The sequence below is a fragment of the Poromitra crassiceps genome, assembly GCF_964638095.1.
Source record: "Poromitra crassiceps genome assembly, chromosome: 3".
Lineage (NCBI taxonomy): Eukaryota > Metazoa > Chordata > Actinopteri > Beryciformes > Melamphaidae > Poromitra > Poromitra crassiceps.
The window spans coordinates 22825599-22845027 of record NC_139625.1 but is presented as its reverse complement, the minus strand read 5'-3'; the positions used below and the strand labels follow the sequence as shown (position 1 = coordinate 22845027).

The 19429-nt window shown below is 43.9% G+C and overlaps 1 protein-coding gene and 2 pseudogenes across 4 annotated transcripts; 1 reads left to right on the top strand and 2 right to left on the bottom strand.

Moving 5' to 3' along the window:
- Window positions 1–941: 941 nt before the first annotated feature.
- Window positions 942–9339, bottom strand: mmadhca (metabolism of cobalamin associated Da). Of its 2 annotated transcripts, none has more exons than XM_083632532.1 (8): window positions 9310–9339; window positions 8723–8771; window positions 7860–8001; window positions 5640–5857; window positions 4591–4696; window positions 3325–3440; window positions 3137–3226; window positions 942–1770 (listed from the first exon to the last, which is right to left on the bottom strand). In XM_083632532.1, exons 2-8 carry the CDS (start codon window positions 8732–8734, stop codon window positions 1552–1554), a joined length of 903 nt encoding a protein of 300 aa, XP_083488658.1. In that variant the 5' UTR covers window positions 8735–8771; window positions 9310–9339; the 3' UTR covers window positions 942–1551. The 2 variants fall into 2 exon arrangements, with proteins under 2 accessions (XP_083488658.1, XP_083488659.1); XM_083632533.1 differs by having other exon boundaries at window positions 3137–3223.
- A 5817-nt stretch (window positions 9340–15156) lies between these two features.
- Window positions 15157–16377, bottom strand: LOC310773030 (nectin-3-like protein pseudogene; annotated as a pseudogene). Its single transcript has one exon. The product of its transcript is annotated as a nectin-3-like protein pseudogene (transcript).
- Window positions 16378–16615: 238 nt separating this feature from the next.
- On the top strand, window positions 16616–17686 carry LOC310773029 (BUD13 homolog; annotated as a pseudogene). The gene has a single exon. The product of its transcript is annotated as a BUD13 homolog (transcript).
- Window positions 17687–19429: the final 1743 nt, after the last annotated feature.

The window sequence follows — 19429 nt, the reverse complement described above, 5'->3', positions numbered from 1 at the left end:
AGTGGATCTTCAGAATCACTGATGGTGATGAGTATTAGAAACACAGACAGAAAGACTCACAAAGAGACTGATGATAAGATGATGATGATAAGACTGATGATAAGCGTGCAACAGAGACTGACAAGTACAGCAAAGTTGCGGGTTAACATTAAAAACATGGACAAAGAGTGAATTAAAGTGCGAGAGAATTTGAAGGACCTGTTGAGAAAAAAGAATAAACTATTTTACACCACTGAGATTAGATTAAAAATAAGTGCTACTCTTTCTGCTTTGAAATGTCCTTACGCTTGTAAGCGAGTACTCATTTTGGTGGCATGGTGGCAGCTCAGTCGCCTCACAGCAACAAGGTCCTGGGTTTGATTGTCACCTGGGTCACTGTTGGCACTGGGGTCCTGGGTTTGATTCCCGCCTGGGTCACTGTTGGTCCTGGGTTTGATTCCCGCCTGGGTCACTGTTGGCAGGGGTATGTCTCCCCAAAAAGGGCCTGAAATTCTTTGTGGAATTTACATGTTCTCCCCCGTGCTTACCTGGGGCAGAGATGCTCACAAGTCATTTTTTGCAAGTCCAAGTCAAGTCTCAAGTCTTTGAGCTATAGTTGGGTTCCCAGATTGCCTTAATGTATACACACAAAAATAAAAGTCTCAAGTCTTTGAGGACAAGTCTCAAGTCACTGCATGTGACTCAAGTGCAGCTCAAGTCCAAGTCCCTCCTCCATGGACCCCCATAATTATGTGCAGAAACTGTGAAAGCTGCCCACTGCTCCTGCCCCCCCCCCTTCCCCCCCAGAGGGGAAGGGCATATGATGGGTTATATGCAGAGTGCTGTGGTGTGTTGTGTGATCACAAGACGAGCTCGCTTGTGAGGTTTAGTTTCATTTTGGGTATAAAGGAAAATATACATTACATACCAGTACAATACAAGAAGTCACTTTATTCAGCAGCTCTGATTGGTACAACTTTAGTGCTTCAGGTAACAAGTGTGTTCAAGTGTGTACAGCTGAACAGAGGAAACAACAATCAAAACAATACTGTATATATTAGTATGAAAGTGTCGACCAGATGTCATATTCACCTAAAATCAGAAGATCATTCAAATCCAGATCTGCTTTCACATTAGCTACCAACAGCTGCTACAAGAGCAGGCCTGGGCTCGTTTTGAAAGATTTCACTTCATTTCATATCCATTTTGGGGGAAAAGGCTACCCGATATGTATTGCTCAGTATTTTAAAAACCACTGATGTTTGCATCCTCGGAAATGTTCCCATTTTGTGCAGACTGAAGATTGCATCTGAATGCATTTGAACATGCATTGCAAATATGAAATCAACAGGTCTGCGTTAGAAACATATTCAAGTCCTTGTGACATGATTCTCCTCATTGGATATTCTCTGGATATAAGTGTGTTACAGTAAGACAAACCTCGGGCAACTCAAAAACTTTCCGTTGATACACAGCTTGTATCGACGCTACATTTAATTTCCCAGCTTCTTCAAAACATAAATAGAGGCCATGTGTTTGGATTCCATGTGTAGTACTATAATAACAAAAAGCCTATTCCTCGTCATCGCGTGCATTTGAAAGTCCTTGTAGTCTGGCGATGGCAGGGCTGTAGGTAGGTGCGTTGGTAAAAACAGTCCCCACGAACAAAGGCGTACCTCTCAGGATGTGGCGAATAACCGTGCAGGAGCCCGACACCTCGATGTGAAAGCCCAAGTTTCTCAGCTCCTCCTCTGTTCTGAGTGTGGTGTGGCTTGCCGGAGATCCAAAGAACTGTTAAGGAACACGAGGGTCAAAATGAAAGCGAACCCAGGTTGATTTTAGAGACTATTTCAGCTCAACAACCACGTATTCATCCACTGTGCAGTGATTTTTAGCTGTTAACAGTCTCCCATCTTCCACCACCTGCACTTCTATGGAAACAGAGAAAGTAGTCCACGCTAACTAAACAGTTTGTTGTTTTTATATACTGTATTTTATAGATTTTCTTTTACCAATCTTCTACACAAAGATTCCACACGACTTATGCCTACCCCACACTACAGGATAATTTGCAAGATTATGGCCAAGATTCCCCCCTCCCGATTTTCTCGGGGGTGCTCCCGATTTGAAGCGCGTCGGGCAGATAATCTTCCCAAATGATCCTGTAGTGTGTGGGGTTCAAAGATTCACAATCGGGAAGACTGCCTCTTCCCGATTGTGAATCGGGCATATCTAACATGTTAGATATTTACAACCCGACAGGCGATTGCATCTTGAGCAGAGAGCCAGTAGTAGCTGCGTTTCCATTACAGTTTTTCGCAAAATAATCTGGTCCGCGTCCGCTCGCAGCCCCGCACAGAAACAAAGAACGAGGAAATTGTCATCGAGGTGAAATACCCGTGCATCTTTGAACGGGACGGAAAACTAAATGCTATACAGCAAAGCATGTAGCCTACAACAAGCGCTTAGGTCTCAGCTTCCCGCATCGGCGAGTGTCCGCACGGAAAAGTGAGTCAAATCAGCAGACGCGCCCCTCCACAAGACACCTGTGCAGACGGTTTTCGCCTGGCCGTGCACAGTAGGCCTACACCCCGAATGGACGCGGCTGTCCGCGCAAATATTAGTTAAACAAATCCTTTCAGTGCAAATGCATTATAAAAACAAAAAATAAAATTTGTTTAGAAAACGAAATGACACTACTACACCCGGTGCGCACACTGAATAGGCATTTTAAAAGTTAACGTCGAGCCCTGCTTCCAAGGTGAATCTTCGGCATAATCTTCTAGTGTGTGGGGTTGCGTTTGAACAGACGCGATTGTGTGTGTGTCCCAAGATTGAAATGTTAAAAAATCGGCTCTCTCTGTCCTGTAGTGTGTGGGCTCTCAAGATTTTTATAATCTTCAAGGATTTGAAAATCCTGTAGTGTGGGGTAGGCATTAGCCATAAATCATTTAGCAATTTAACCATGTAGCTCTAGAGCTGGTACAAGTTTTCATTTTCTCACTTTTGAGATCATTCAAGTGTTCAAGTGAAACTTTTTGGCCCCGACACAGGAGACGTGAGACGATGGAACAGTCCTTCATTGCAGCTGACATGGGTTTGGTGTGTCTGGGCCTTTACCAGTACAAGTAATAAAGACAGATGAGAAATAACTTACAGCTGCTCCTGTTGCCGGGTCAATGAAGTCTGCCCAGTAGCCTGCGGTCCACAGAGCCAAGCACATTTCTTTTGCACCGCTCACAAACTGCTGGTATGAGAAGGCAGGTTCAGCAAACTGTTCCACATCAAGGTCAAAATGTCAAAATGTTTCCATAGCAACAAAAGTAAATGACCCCCAAAACTCACTCTGTGTTGCACCTGGGCTTCGCTCTCCTCGGCCTCCTCATACCGCGGGCTCTTCTGCGTTACTGTCACAACCGTGATGGCATTGGCGGGCGCCGCGGGGAAGAACACTTCGAGATCTTACACACACACACACACACACACACACACACACACACACACACACGTACGTTACTGAAGCCGACAAGACCCTCAATGCCGACCAAATCCACTGAGACAAGCGGTTAAACTGAGTATAAAACCACAATTCTCATATACTGTAAAGTAGGGGTGTCACGATACACTCAGTTCACGATACGATACGTATCACGATACTGGGTTCACGATAACGATACGATACGATACGATTTTAACAATATTTTTTTAAACTTGAATAATGACAATATATGACTGGAAAAGTAGTATTTTATTTGAAATGCACAAATACAAAACATGCTGTTGTGGGAAATTGTTATTACAATAACAACTAGAAAAAACATGAGATTGGAGATAAGGCTTATCTTGAAATAGAATGAGTTACACCGTCACTTAGATTTACTTTGAACTAAAAGGTTTCTCAGCAGTATAAATTCTCATTATGCATCTTCAGTTTTTCTTCAAACTCAAACAACAAGACTTTTCTTAATCTATTTTTTATGCATCTTCAGTTTTTCCTGTCAAGTAAACAGTTTTGCCAGAAACTGAATTGAATGGTTTCTCTCCTGTATAACTTCTCATGTGTCTCTTCAGAGACTTGTTCAACTGAACTACTTTCCACACATTGAACTTCAACAAACAAAGACGTTTCTTAGTCTATTTAAAAAAAAAAAATAAAAAAAAAAAAAAAAAATTTTTTTTTTTGCGATATGAGATTTCATCTCAACGATACATATCGTGACGTTTTACTATCGCGAAATTTCGTGGGACGATATATTGTGACACCCCTACTGTAAAGGCAAGGATTAATTTTTCTTTACTACTTCCCTCCAGTGCACATTTAGTATACTGCATGATCATCACAAGACAAGATGAGCACGACATTGTACAATAATTATGCTTTAAATAAGGATTTATTTTACGATTGTCTTGTTTTATGATCATGCACATAAAGTGTCAATATGCCATAACATTTAACCCCCAGTTGCTTTAGTAAAGCTGCTTAGTGGCCACCAGCAGAAGACTGTGGTTGTACTGGCCAGCTCCCAGTGTGAAGATGCATGAGTAGGAATGTGAAGCAGGCGGTTTTCATAACCAGTGATGCGAGGTTGGCTGGAGGAGGCTTGGGCTTACCTTTCCGTAACAGCTCAGGACAGGAGTTTATGCAGCAGTCCGTGTCGATTTGATTAAAGTACTGTTCAGCTTTGCGTACTCTCAAGGAGAAGTTGCCCTCTTTGACCTGAACAACACCAGCACACACTTGTTACTACGTGATACACAGTGGGTGAAAATTAAGACTGTCCAAAGCATTTCAAATTTCACCTCTCTGAAAAAGAAATCATAAAAAAATAATCAGATTTTCTTTGGAAATTGTGATTTGCGATCTAAATAATTTGGAAAACATATGTACAAGTTTAACATTTAATTTACACAAAAATGTAGTTAGTAAAAAAGTGTTCACCTCCTACTCATTTAGACTATATTGCCTCACTAGTAAAGCTCCATCTTCAAGTCAGTAGAATTAATACTTTTACAGTTTCCTGTTGCAAATTTTTCCAACAAATTTCCTGAATTCCCATCCCATGGGTAGAACATCCTACCAAGTATGAATTTCAGAGCAGAAAATCTTGAATAAACGTATTTCTAACTAATTTTATAGTCCAAGAACAACCAAAAAGTCAAACTCAGTGGTTTATATTGCATTTTCCACTATATTGGACAGCCACAATGGCTTTAAAAGGTATTGACTTTTTGGTGCTACAAAATTAGCTACATTATGGAAAGTTTGAGTTGTGACAGTATAGAATCCAAGTGAGTAAAGAGGTTGAATACTTTATGCATTTCTTGACATTAAAACTACTAGTCTAGTAGGAAGGAGGGGGTATCATGCACCACGATTTGACAGAAAATTATTTTGTCTAGAAATGCATATAAAAATCCAAAATAAAAGCGTTTTGAACCAATTTTGGGAAGGGGGGGATGCATTTCTTGAAATTAAAACTACAATTTGACAGAAAACTACTTTGTCTAGAATGCATATAAAAATCCCAAATAAAAGCGTTTTGAATCAATTTTGTAGCACAATAAAATGTGCAATAAGTAAAGTGACTTTTGAAAGCCCCTGTAAATAAACCACAGTGCTGCATTACAGGACCCAGGAAACGATCAATCCTCAGCCTGACCTGGAACTCGCTGACAAACTGGGCCAGTATGAACTCGTGTCTCTCTGTGCTGCTCTGGGTGGTCAGGACGTCGGGCACCGTCCTGTGGACCGGAGGTTTCTTTTGGTCCGCCGTGCCCTCCAGGTGGCAGTCGAAGCCCACGTTGCCCGGTAGCTGGAAGCGCTGGTCCTGAGGTCCGAAGGGTCCCATGTTCTCATCGGGCCACACGGTCCTGGGGCCTGGAGGGGACGGGAGGAGAAATATGAGAATGCAACATCTGCAACTTGACCCTCAAATTCATTCTTTACACTGGTTTAAAGGAGAGGGAGGGAAAAAACTAGGGTGCTATGTATCATTACAATACACACACTATTGTTTAGTTATTGTTTATTTATCTGATCCCCGTTAGCTGACGCCTGAAGGCCGAGCTATTCTTCCTGGGGTCCAAGACAACAATACAATAGACCAAATCAGCGGGGATGTTTACATTTACTTCCGGTTACCCCTGGGTCCACACATTATAATGGCGGTGGACGGCACAAACTGACGTGTTGAAGACAAAAACAGACAAAGAAGACAAAAATGGTTAGTCCGTGTTGTGTTGTTGTTTAACTCATTGAGTGCCAGCCACTTTTGGAGAACGGACAGTGCCAGATTTTCAGAGCGTTTTCAGTGATTTCTCGAGGCCCACAGAATATTGTGTGATATTACTATGTAAACACCGAACACGCACAAAGAACGATGAGACTCTCTTCTATCATCTGCAAAAAAAGTTTATTGATCCCATTTTCCGTTCTTTAGTTATGAGCCGGAGAAGATAGGCTGTTTTAAGCAAAAATACACTTTTCAAATTAGAAGCTGAGTTATTCCGCCTTTTGTGAAATGCAGCATTTCAAGCACATTCACTGAGTCTGAAGATAATATTTTCTGATGTAGTGACGTGGTGTAGTTGTGTGGTGCCTGCGTGCCCCACCCCCCTCCCCCCCCCCCCTCAGCTGCAAACTCCTCCCCACACTAACACACAGCCTAACACGCACCCAGTCTATTTTCAGAGCGCTCCGTTTTTTTGCGCCGGATCCCAGCGCGACACGGAAATGCCAAACCGGACTGCAGGGAAAGGTTTGGCCCTTCGGCGTCGGGTGCTGCCTTTCTGGCGGCTAATCGTGTGAAGAAACTATGCAGACAGACAGAGAGGCAGAGGGGCTCAGTTGTGTGCGCGGATTGACTGCTGTTCGCAGCCAACATCAGCTGCGCTCTGGCTGCAGCATGAGCGGTTTCTCTTTGATCACGGGGGTTTTTCCTGCTGTTTTCCGGACCTTCCTCTAATCTGGAGAGCACTGTCGCCACCTAATGGGTCGGTAAAATAGGTTATACACATTCAACATGCCCCAAAATTTTACAGGAGATATATTAGGCTTTGATCCACGTCCCACCGTCAAAAAACGCAATTGACGACTTTAGTCGTCATTGGCACTCAACGTTACTAAAGCAATTGACGACTAAAGTCGTCATTGGCACTCAATGAGTTAATATCATTCATAACAACACTTTCACTAATGTTAGTGGAGACCAGACTAGCTAATTTACCTGTTGGACCAGACCAGAGTAGACTTGACGCTAAATTAAATTAACGTGGCGTCAGTAGCTCTGTCTGTAACGTTAACGAGTCTGCAAAAAAACAGCGAGTTTGACAGACAAACAAACGTTATTAGCTAGCTAACACTACATAAAACAAACACAGAAGAAAGGCTAGATACGTCGGACAAGCATGTTTACCAACCGTTTAACCATTTAAATTGAAAGTAGTCGGCCGAAAACAACGAGAGGGTTTGACAGCATTTATTTGACAACACGCACATTTAAACCTGCCGCCTTCCCCAAGTGGTACCCGGAAGTAAATTTGTTTACATGGTGACGTCACGGTGATTTGGTCTATACACAACAACAATATATGACAGACACAGAAGATAAAATGAGTAGAGCAAAAAAGAAAAACAACTAATAAATAATAATAGAATAATTTTTAGATATGAGCATAGTTACAGTAAACAAAACAAAACCATCTCATGGTGGAAGTATAAGTAGTATAAAATAGTATAACATATTTTCAGTGTTTTGTCATATCGTCATGAATCGTCGTTATCGCAGAAATACCCTGAAATATTGGGATATTACTTTAGGGCCATATCGCACACCCCTAGTGCTCACAATGACAATTTGCCACACTATTAGTTTACTGACCTGAGTCAGTGGGTGAAACAGCTACATAAGGCTCATCTGAGCTTGCAGTGGAGAAAGTTCTGGTTCTGCAGGTCCTGAGAGCAGCGAGGGCTTGAAGGCCAGCGGTGTGAGAGAAAACCAACCTGCCTCGACCACACAGCACCTGCACGGGAACACGGGATATGTTATGTAGCTCTCTTCCAACAGTTAGCAACCAGCTGCAAAGGCTGGTAAATTCAACAAACGTAATGAAATGTGAGAACTGGTTCACACTGCTTGCTACAGCCCTCGCATTGTGTATTTTAATGTATTATGGGAATACTGCGAAAAGTTCCCAGGGCTGCCAACTTTTGACTTCAGCTTGGAGTGACATTTTGCTCCCGACGACAACACATACTTTTGTTCATAATAAATAAAATTAGCATTGTTCGTGGTAAATTTACAACCTCAAAAGATAAGTTAAAGTCTGCACACTGTATGGACATGTTCCAGGTCAGTTTATTGACGTTTCGATCGTATGATCTTCATCAGAATGAAGATCCCATTCTGATTTAAAACTAATTTCCTTCATTTCTACACCCCCTAACCTCTTGGATTAAGTCAAGAAACAGGGTTCCCAAACGTTTTCATCTTGAGAAGTTGTGACCCAAAACAGAAATTTGGAGTGAGAAATATAGGTGGTGTGAATAGTCAAGAGGGTTATTTGAGTGAGTCGTGACAGAGTTGGTAGCTATGTTCAAAGTTAACATTCTACTGAAATAAGTATTGCCTGGTGCGCCAATTCATATGAAAGGTCTACATTTTCTGAGGTGTGTACTTTGCCGATAATATGGCACAGAGCATGTCGAGGGCGAGGCTAAACGGAATCTGTCAAAGTCACTTACACTACTAGACATTGTGGTTCGTGCTCCTTTTGCACTTGTCACCTGTAACCTGTGGGAATGAAAATAACAATTATTCAGTTTAACAGAGACTATCTTAAATCGTCTACTCTAAAGTAACGTTTGCTAACGTTAGTGCCCCAGGAGAAAGCTTGCTAACTTTGCTAGCTTTGGCTGTGTCCAGATGATGTAATCATCGCATAAACAGTAACAGTATGTTGCATAATTAAGGCCAACATCAATAAGAGACGAGAGTCGAGACCAGCATACATTTGCTTCAGAAATAATTGGGCATATTTGTATGAAATATCATCAACAATATAAACTGTTATACACAGATAACCTCATGCTAGCTTAGTTTGCTAGCGCTAGCACGCTGTTGACTGGCTGATCTGATCAGCTGATATCTGAGCTGTTTTGTTTTGACACTTTCTCCTTTTGGACAGAACGGAAATGCCTTTTAATTTGAGTTCACCTTGCACAACATTAGTGACGATACAATTTGAAGCTTCTTATGAGATATGATACAAAAAGTGTAAATAAGCATCCGTTTATAAGGTTAAATTATGAAAGGTACATGCTGTCCTTACCTAAAACCAGTGAACTCGCACGTCTACTTTCGCATAACATTAACGGGAAGGAACGAGGGACAAACTATCCATGCGCGGTTTGTATAACAAACGTGTTTGCCACATGTCACCACAAGATGGCAGCAAATGCGCAGTAACGAAGGACATGGATCTGTTTTATGATCTGTTTGCTACAGCAGCAACCTTTATCAGATAATCTTCAATGTAATAAATTATTCAGTGAAGCAATTCACTGTGTAGTATCACCGTTCACACTGTGAACCGTTGAGCATTGCAATTGTTAGTATAGTAGTGTGTAGTATTTTGAGTAGTGTGTGAAGCAAGACGACTAATCAGAAACCTAATTGCCCTGATGAAAGAGGCCTAGACTAGTCCTTGATGGACCCCAGCATAAATGGTAATAATAACTCACGCAACTGAACCACCCCCCAACAACAGGGATTCTTATCTTATTCCTCCTGGAGACTCCTAAGTGGAGCATAGGGCCGCAACCACATTACGACCTTCGGTTGGCAGTCTCCCTTGATGCCCATTACCCATAACAACATACATGTCTTTGATGGTGGGAGAAAACAGGAGTACCCTGAGGAAACCCACACGAACATGGGGAGAACATGCAAACTCCACACAGAAAGGACCTGGGATGGACCGGGGTTCGAACCCACGACCTTGTTGCTGTAACAGGGATGCAGTAGAATAAAGGAGATTAGAGGTGTGGAGCTTCTGGCTGGATCCCTGGAATCTGGGCTGGCACTCCCTTCCCACAACTTCCTTTGAGGTGCACTTAGTACTTAAAGGAAAAGTTTGGTATTTTTCACCCTGGACCCTATTTTATTTTATTTGTTATGTATAACTAAAATGTGAACAGAAATCTTTGAAATTGGTTCAGTATTGACCAAGATCGCTTCAGTTGGCAGACACTTTTCCCACATGCCCCTACTGCAGTACTGGTTGTACACCAACCAGGGTAGCTCAAAATCAAAGACTGTAGGGAAAGACCTCGCAGTGCCTCACAGGTGTGAAACTGCATGAAGGCCTCTGCTCAGCTAAATCTCCTCCCTAGATAAATAAAGTAGCCCACCGTAAAGAAAAACAAGAACGTGTCAATGCACCAACAACGTTATTAGCCTGTCGGAAGTCACGTAGGACAAGGGCAAATAGTCCATTTTGCTGGCGTAAACACATCTCTGTCAGAGGGCCGTTAGCTGACGTGGACAGGCTGATTGACACTTTCTCTGAGCCGACAGGATATGCAGTGGGAGTTTACTCTGGGATTTATGCTGGAGGACGGCAGCTACTACAGAGTGCTGTGTGTTTTGTGTGCGTACACGTGCGTGTGCATGTGTGTGGGTGTGTGTGTGTGCTTGCGCGTGGGCGTTTGTGCATGTGCATGTGTATGTGTGTGTGTAGTGATGTGGCATGAGGGATGTGGAGCCCCGGAGAGCCTGGCTGTCAGTGTCACAGGAGCACCTAAAGCTCTTTCCACAATCTTTTGACAGTATTTGGAGGTGAAGAGCAGGGCCGCTGGAAGTCACTTTAAGCAGGGGGGGCTGGGAGGAAGGGACTCTCGGTGGGGCCCACCGTACAACAGTACATTAGGGTACTGTTGTGATGTAATTATTCAGTATTTCCTCCTTTTCTCACTCATTCAGAGCAAAGAGGGAGATATATAGCATGATGATAATGCTCTATATCTCCATATTTGCTCTGAATACACCAGTTAACATGACACAGGCTTAACATGATAGAAATATTATCAGCAAACTTAATGACTAGACTAATTATTCTGATCTGAATGGCATATATCAAGAAACATTGACTCCTCTCTTTGCTGTAGTGGGAGGTGCATTTTTGAGTAGGCTATTAAAATAGCATGTCAAGTTCACATTTCTTTATTGCCAGATTAAACAATTCGTATTGGTTGTTGGTTGGTTCAACACAACATGTGCGCGCATGCGCGCTTCTTCTTCTTCTCTAGCCTACAAGCATGTAACTTCCTCCTTGATTGTTATTGTTGATAATTCTATTTAAATAGGCTACATTTTCAGTATATCAATGCAATCATTTCCCGAAACATTCTTAAACAAGAAAGGAACATAGTGCACTGCAAAATATTTTTAATTACATTTGTAAAAAAAAAAAAAAAAAAAATTGTGTGAAAAAATCTAGGGGGTGCTGCAGCACCTCCAGCACCCCTACTTCCCGCGGCCCTGGTGAAGAGCACAGAAGACAAAGCTGATCTATCCTCTATCATTATACAAACATTTCATAACAGTGTGTTCTTGGGTCGACCAATATCGCTACTCGAATTGATACTGATATTTTGTACTGAAGCAGCATTTTGTGCTGATCTTCAACATCTTTCAATTTAGAGATTAGGGGTGACCCCAAAATAGTCGACGATTCGATGATTCGTTCTAAGGAGTCAGCTTCGACTGCCAATCTCATAGTCGAATAGTCGCAAAATGTGGTTATGAAACATGGATCATTCCAATGGGGAATGTTTGATTTGACATAGAATTGCTTGGTTTATCCCAATAGACTGTGATATATAGCCTATTTTGATATAAGTATCAGCCTATTAATACAGTAAAACCAAGTCCCAATTAAACAAACAAATCAAACAAGCTCATGCCAATGGATTTTTATGATTGCCTGTCTTATTAGTCTTATTTTAAAAAAGGAAGAGAAAAAACAATAGTCGAATATTCGTATTGAACAGTCAAATCTGATTGGATTGACAGAATTCTGAGTCGAAGACAGCCCTAGAGATTTTCATACATGAAAAATAGAAGTATTCAGTGTTTTCCAATCATGTGCACAGACATTTTGGGAGGACAGGTGCATGTTTTTCTGTAGCTGTCAGTAAGGAACCTCCATCAGAAGTCCAATATATTTTACAGTGAAACAATTTCCTGTAGAGAAATGGGTCTGCTGAGAGAGCCCAACAAGCGAGAGGACTTCCTAAATGGTAAGACAGCCTTGAGACGTCCAGGCGAAGCTATGAGTCAGGCCGTTATTGCTGTGCTGTCAGGCCGCAGCGGATCCTGCCTGGAATCAGCACTTTTACAATTGCCGTTTCATCTGCTGTCCAAGAGCACGTTCACTCTGCTCAGGCGGCCCTCCGTCTGTCAGCACACAGTTAATGGCGCTCAAGCCATTGGTATGGCTTCCACCTTGTGTCTGTGTGTGTGTGTGTTTAAAAATATTTATTTATTTAAAAACGTGTGTGTGTGTGTGGGGGGGGGGGGGGGGGGTATAACCCTTATTATTGTTATAACATGTATGAATTACCCACCTAAGATCCAGGCTAGGCAAAGCAAATATCAGTGTGTGTTAAAGTTTCTCTGACAGGAAACTGCCTGCAGAGTTAGTTTGGACAAGTTGTTATCCGCAGCCCCACTGGGAGCTGTCAGTCCAGCATATTTCACAGCAGCCCCTGGTGTCAGTCCAGCATATTTCACAGCAGCCCCTGGTGTCAGTCCAGCATATTTCACAGCAGCCCCTGCTTTTTCCCCTCTGTCCACAGGACAAGTAGTGATTGACTAATATGACAAACTGGGAAAAAGGAACATTCAGTATGCTTGTTGAATTCCCACTTGGACTTATGGGGGAAATCAACGTGTGATAAAATAGAGGCTCCTGGATGTAGCCTACAGGAACCTGATCCACACTGAGGGAGGATACAAGCAGCTACAGCAAACAGTGGAGCTGGGTTTTGATATGCTCGCAAATCGACTCTATCCCTCTGATCTCTGTTTGTTCAGTTGTACTTTGTTTAGTAACACTGACATCACACCTGAAAGCACTTTAGACATCATTACAATTCAGGAAGTAGCAATTATGTGGGAGCAATTACTGCAGTTTGCATAATGAAAACACATGTATCACACTGATCATCTATGCCACTTTACTTTACAGTTTTCCATATCACAAATGAATGCATAATGACTGTATAGAAAGGGCTGTGCATTCTGTTTCCAATGATATTCCCAAAACTATCTCTCCTCTCATCACCCGAGAAGATGGGAAACTCTAACCTTGCAAGCCAGCTGGGTTGTCTCGCAAGAATACCGCCCCCATGGCAGCGTCAGGTTAGGGAAACTCAGCTATAAATAAAAATATGATTGCACCATCTAGCTGACCATCCCGGTGAGAGATTAAAACCCCCCTGCTAAGAATGCTTTCACTCTGAAGCAATGCCTCTCCTCCCTCAATCGTTTTCCCACCAGAGTCACCTAGCTGACCCTGATGGTTATAAGTCATCCCCAAGTCCCCCTCACATGCTTTCTATACCTGCTCATGAATAGATTATGATATGTGTGTGTGTGTGTGTGTGTGTGTGTGTGTGTGTGTGTGTGTGTGTGTGGTGTGTGTGTGTGTGTGTGTGTGTGTGTGTGCGCGTGCGTGTGTGTGTGTGTGTGTGCGCGTGCGTGTATACATGGTATGATGATCTGATCCTAGCCATAAGAACGCAAAGTATCTGCAATGCCTACACTAGTTCATGAGCTTACATGTTACAGTAACAGCATATTGATAGTTGTCTGCAAGTCTTCATGTGTTGCCACCAGCCTCGTCTTTTATGACAGTTGGAGGGTTGTGCGTAAATACTTTATTAGGCAATGATTAAATAATTAACAACATACAAGTCTGTCTATAAACAAAAGTAACAGAATTCACAATTGTGGACAATAATAATTAACTAGCCTATAGGAGAGCTAGAGATCATGTCTTCAATGTGTCACACATCTTGTCGCAGTTGGTCATTTTCCTCTCTCATCATGTTACGAATACATCCCAACACATCAGTAGAGATGTCCTGCTCATGAAGAGGGGTGCGATCATGGGGTGTAGTGGAGGGTAAACGCAAGTAAACACAGTTTACCCACCTCTTTGAAATGAGGCAGAGTTTACTCAACTATTTTCAGATCAACTATATCAGGCAATGAGTGTATTTACCACTACACCCCTGGGTGCGATGTGATGTCCAGTAGGGTAAGTGACATGTGACATCATAATCCTGAAGAAACGTGCTCCCCACCTGATAGTGGATCTCTCTCATCTCTCATCTAAACACCGTCGCTTGAATCCAGCTCAAAGGGACCAAAAATTGTTTGAGAGAATATGTTTTGATTCGTAGGTGTGTCAACAATCACCTCAGGGCGTCGGGTCAGGACACTATTTTCAATGTTGAGGTGAGGGTGCGCTGGGTTAAGACAAGAGGTCCAGGTGACTGCTCACTGTCGTAGTGTAGTATTTTTTACTCTCACAAATCACTTTGGGTCTTACGTCGCTGTGATGACTTAGCTAAGAGGCAAGATACATGTGCTTCTGCTTCTCGTTATTATTTTTAACCTGAGCCTGGAATTTTTATTCAACCTTTCTTTCACTCAACAGAACACTTTTAATCATATTTATATCTGAAAGTTGTTAAATTATTCTCAGACAGTCATTCACTGCAAGGTCCTTTTCCTGCTCCTCTCCTCAAACATACCGAGAACACCGTGAGAATACCGTGAGAACATACAGATTTTGCACCCTGCGCAAAATCACAGATCCATCCATATGAGACACGTAGCCACTAGTAGAGACAGAACTGAGTCTACGCAGTCACGTCAAAGCAGTGTCTCTCCAGTGTCTTCTGGAAGGCAGGGAGAGCCGTTGTTCACTATGGGCCTGTGCACAGGGGGCCCGCAGTGGAGCATGTTATGGGTGTTGAAGAAGTTGCCCTCTGTGGGAGTCAGCCCTGTCAACCGTCTTTCCTAACCTTCCTCCATTGGTTTAGTAAATGATGTCTCCTACCGGTTTGGGTTTCAGCTCTGCCCTTGCTTGTCTTGTCACTGTAGTCTACAGCTGCAGGAGGTCTACAGTGTGGACCTTCTGCAGCTCACGGTGCTCAATGGTGTAGTTGCAGTATGCTCTCCTTCTGCGACGGCACATGAAGCAGGCCCTGCCCAGAATCAGCAGGAGGATCAGGAACAGACCTCCGCCCACCACCCCGCCAACTATGGTGCCGAGGCTGCTGTCCGACGGAGAGGCCAGGGTCCGGGCTTGTATCCAAAGTTGTACATCTTGACTGCGCAGACCAACATCGTTCATCACTTCACATTTGTATACTCCAGAGTCATTGCGCTCCAAAGGTCGTGTGAAAATAAAGCTATTGTTTGCTATCTCAACACCCTCGGGCATCGAGCTTTCCAGCCTGATCCATCTAAAGTGATGGGCAGGTGGGTTGGCTTTGGCACCACAGTCGAGCTTCACATTTTCCTGTCCCACATACCAGTTTTTGTCATTTCCTATTATGGATACAACCGGCGCAAACTGCACGTTGAGTACGTAGGGTATGCGTAACTCGCTCTGCAGTGCCGGGTGGCGCACCACACAGGTGAGCGTCTGTCCGTGGGCATGGCTCCTAGGCGGCCAAAAGTAGTGCACCTGGATGTTAGTGGTGTTGGTGGTGGGGCTGGCAGTGACCTGGATAGTCCTGTTAGAGCGCCCGGACAGCTCTGTCTCCCAGGAAACCCAGGCAGGGGGACGGCCACGCTCCGCTATGCAGGTGGCAACCAGTGACTCGTTGGCGCCGTCCAGCAGAGCCGAGGTGCCTGCTGACACGTAGACCTTCGGTGCCACTAATACATTAATGATGGTTGATGCTTGCATCATGCCCAGATAAAAACTATTCACTTTGCACATGTAGGACCCGATGTCTGCGAAGCCAACTTCCCGAAGAGTAATGGTGGCATCACGTGCCGAGGGCGAAACAAAGGAGATGCGTTTGGCATAGTCTCGGGATGGGATGGAGATTCCAAACTCGGGGCTGAACACTGCCAAGGTGATGATGGTGCCTGATGGAAGACGACGCTCCCAGGAGCTCTGTGTGAGGATGCCATTGGATTCTATTGTGCAGCTCAGCGTGACATCCTTCCCCAGCACTGCATTCACTTTCTCAGGAACAACCACCACCTGGTTGCTCACACCTGAGGTAGATCCGTATATGATGAGAAGCCATGTTATAAGTCGCAGTCCCTTTGGTGGCAAAGTATTCTTGAGCGGCAATCTTTTCTTCATGATCCTATGTGCACTTTGGTTCCTAGGTTGGTAGTGAGGGAAGTCTGGTTTCGGTTTGTACTAATCACTTCTTCTGTGGTGTTTTATGCATTACCGCCTCCTTCTGGATTCTGTCCCTGGTCCTATTTATACCACCAGCACAGGAGGATTTATGACATCACTGATGATGTCACAATGGGTATGAAAGAGTTATGACATCACTTATGATGTCACTATTTGTTTCATGACATCACTGATGATGTCCCCCCAGAGACAACATTCAGGGAAATCTTGGAAAGTTCAAAGCAGAGATTCATCCCCAGTCAGGAGAAAACCCAACTCATCATTCTCGAGTCAAACGCGTTCACTTGATCCTCATCAGTCACCGTTGGCAAAGCGGGCTCAGACCAGGCATGACTCTGACTCTGACCAGTCCCCTCTGAGGAAAAAGCCACTAAAGGGAGGAGCATCAGACTCTGACCAATCCCCTCAGAGGAGGCAGTCAAAAACAAGAGCAGGCCCTGATTCTGACCAATCACTACCCAGAAGACCAATTGATGGCCGGGGCTCTGATTCTGACCAATCACCACCCAGAAGAAGACCAAAGAATGGCCGTGGCTCTGATTCTGACGAATCGCCGCCTAGGAGGCGAACTCAGACTGGAAGGGCTTCAGACGACGATCTGTCTCCTCCTCGCAGGTCTGGCCAATCACAGGCCCCGAAGATGCTTTCTGGAGCGAAGGCAGGTCTGGTTTCCATAGATGTTCTAAGGAAAGAGCAGGAGGACAACCGACGCAGAGAGAAAAACAACCTGACACTAGAAGATGACTCCCGAAATGCCCAGACTGTGTTCAGAGACAAGAGTGGTAAAAAGAGGGATTTAGATTCAGAGAGAGAAGAACAGAGGAGGAAAGCTGGAGAGAAATCTGCAAAGGATGAGAAATATGCTTAATGGGGAAAAGGGCTGGCTCAGGGCCAAATGCATCGGCAGAAAATTGTGGACGCACTGCATGAAGTCCAGAAACAGCTGGCACGTCACTGTGATGACGAGGATCTTGACCGCATGCTAAGAGAGCAGGAAAGGGAGGGAGATCCGATGGCTGCTATGCTCCGACGCAAAAAGGACCGCAATATGAAGTTGCAAGGTGTCAAAGAGAAACCGCAGTATAAAGGCCCAGCGCCGCCTCCAAACCGTTTCAATATTCTACCAGGCTATCGCTGGGAGGGGGTTGACAGGGCCAATGGTTTTGAAAATAAGCGCTAGTCCAGGATGGCAGATAAAAAGGCAGTACAGGAAGAAGCTTACAAATGGAGTGTGGAAGACATGTAATGGCAGTCGGAAACAACTGATGGTTAGAGAGCAGAGCTGAAGTAAAGTGCAAGTTTGCCCATTCTCATCTAAATTAGTGTGATATGAACTGCAGACCAGACACATGCAGTTACCCACTGTACAAAGTAAGACTGGGAAATACTTTGATCATCTCAGCAGAGATTAACAAAATAACAGATTGATGAGCTACCAACATGATAACTGTACATAGCAGTGAATCGACAGCATCTTCATGCTTTTGTAATTATTGATTCATTGTGGAGCCAGAACAGATGTTTGTGTTTTTCGGAAAGGTAAACCAAAGGAGAGGAGAGGAGGAGATTCAGAAAGCTGTATGACTGTGAATCCCAGGGCTGAAATGACAGACTGAACCTGTGTGGAAAATACTTTATCATCTGTATCATCTTTTGAAATTTTATTTTTTATTTTTTATTACAATCTACAATCATAGAAAACAAATCAGGACCTTCTTCAGATGGATTTTACAAGAAAGCTTAAATCCCCCACTCATGCATTGTGGTGACATCATTGATGACATCACAATTGCTCGAGGACATTACTGATGATATCACAATTGCTCGAGTGACATCACTGATGACATAACTGATGACATCACAATTGCACGAGTGACAGGTTTGTTCCGGTGTACGTGAGCTGACTGTCACTGCCCAGTGCGTCACTCACACACACACACACACACACACACACACACACACACACACACACACACACACACACTAGTATATTGTACGGTGCTGAGGGGCAACTCAAAGAACTTGTAACAGGAATGATGCTCATGTGCCTGGATTTGTCATAGGTAAGTAATCCTTTGCACAAGTGAGGGCTGGAGCCTAGCCTGCATTGGGATTGAAGCAGATAGTGCAAACACTTTGACCTAGACCTCTGTATTTGGACTATAGTGAAACCAGGACAATGTGCAAACTCCACACAGAAAAGGGGCAGGAATGTTACCCAGGTCCTTGCTGTGAGAGGGCACAGTGCTAACCATACCACACCATGCTGCACCGCCATACAGTATTATTCTTTATGTGTAAGCATTCTGAGCGCTTCACAATTTTGCTGCCTCCTCGTCCCCTTTTTGCCTCCAGCATCACTACATCGTACACGTCCCTCCCTCTTCTCAATGATTCACACTGCAGCCATAAGCTGTAGTTATTTTCCAGTCTCCAGGCAAGGTAGAGCAGCGAGCGTTGAACCGTGGCCGCATGGCTATTATGGGGTTTGTCTCCTGGCTAATACATACAGCACAGGAGGGGTTATGGTGTGGCGTGCCAGATGAAGGGAGAGCGCTGACCTCTCTCAATCAGACAGCGGGGCAATGATTCGCCCAGTGTTGACATAATATCTCCATGGTATCTCTGATCCATCAGAGTAATCAGTCAGGTTACATCAGCAACCTGCTGTTTAGCATGGCAGTGCTCTACTGTACCAGTCCAGTTAACTACTGAGGTGAAGCCAGTGTGTGTGTGGTAGGTGGGGAGGGGATGTAATCGTGCGTTCCTTTATCGCAAGATAACTGGGATGTGGAGGCTAATGACGTCATCCGTTTTTTATTAGCGTTCCATTTGCAGAAAACTTGAGCTGGGAAGTTCACTGTTCACTGGTCAGATCCAGTCGCCAGGCTAGCCATTGTTAGCAATAACAGTTGATAACAAGGCATTTTGCGCATACAAACACTGCAGCCTCATATCCACACAGATAGAAGTTAGGCAGTGCTGTGTG

What these genes read in the sequence shown, in the direction of transcription:
- mmadhca (XM_083632532.1), bottom strand. An exon ending in AGTTTGTCAGCGAGTTCCAG is followed by an intron (nt 4,697 to 5,639) that starts GTCAGGCTGAGG and finishes GGTGTTGTTCAG; the next exon opens with GTCAAAGAGGGCAACTTCTC. An exon ending in AAGCCCAGGTGCAACACAGA is followed by an intron (nt 3,227 to 3,324) that starts GTGAGTTTTGGG and finishes TTCTCATACCAG; the next exon opens with CAGTTTGTGAGCGGTGCAAA.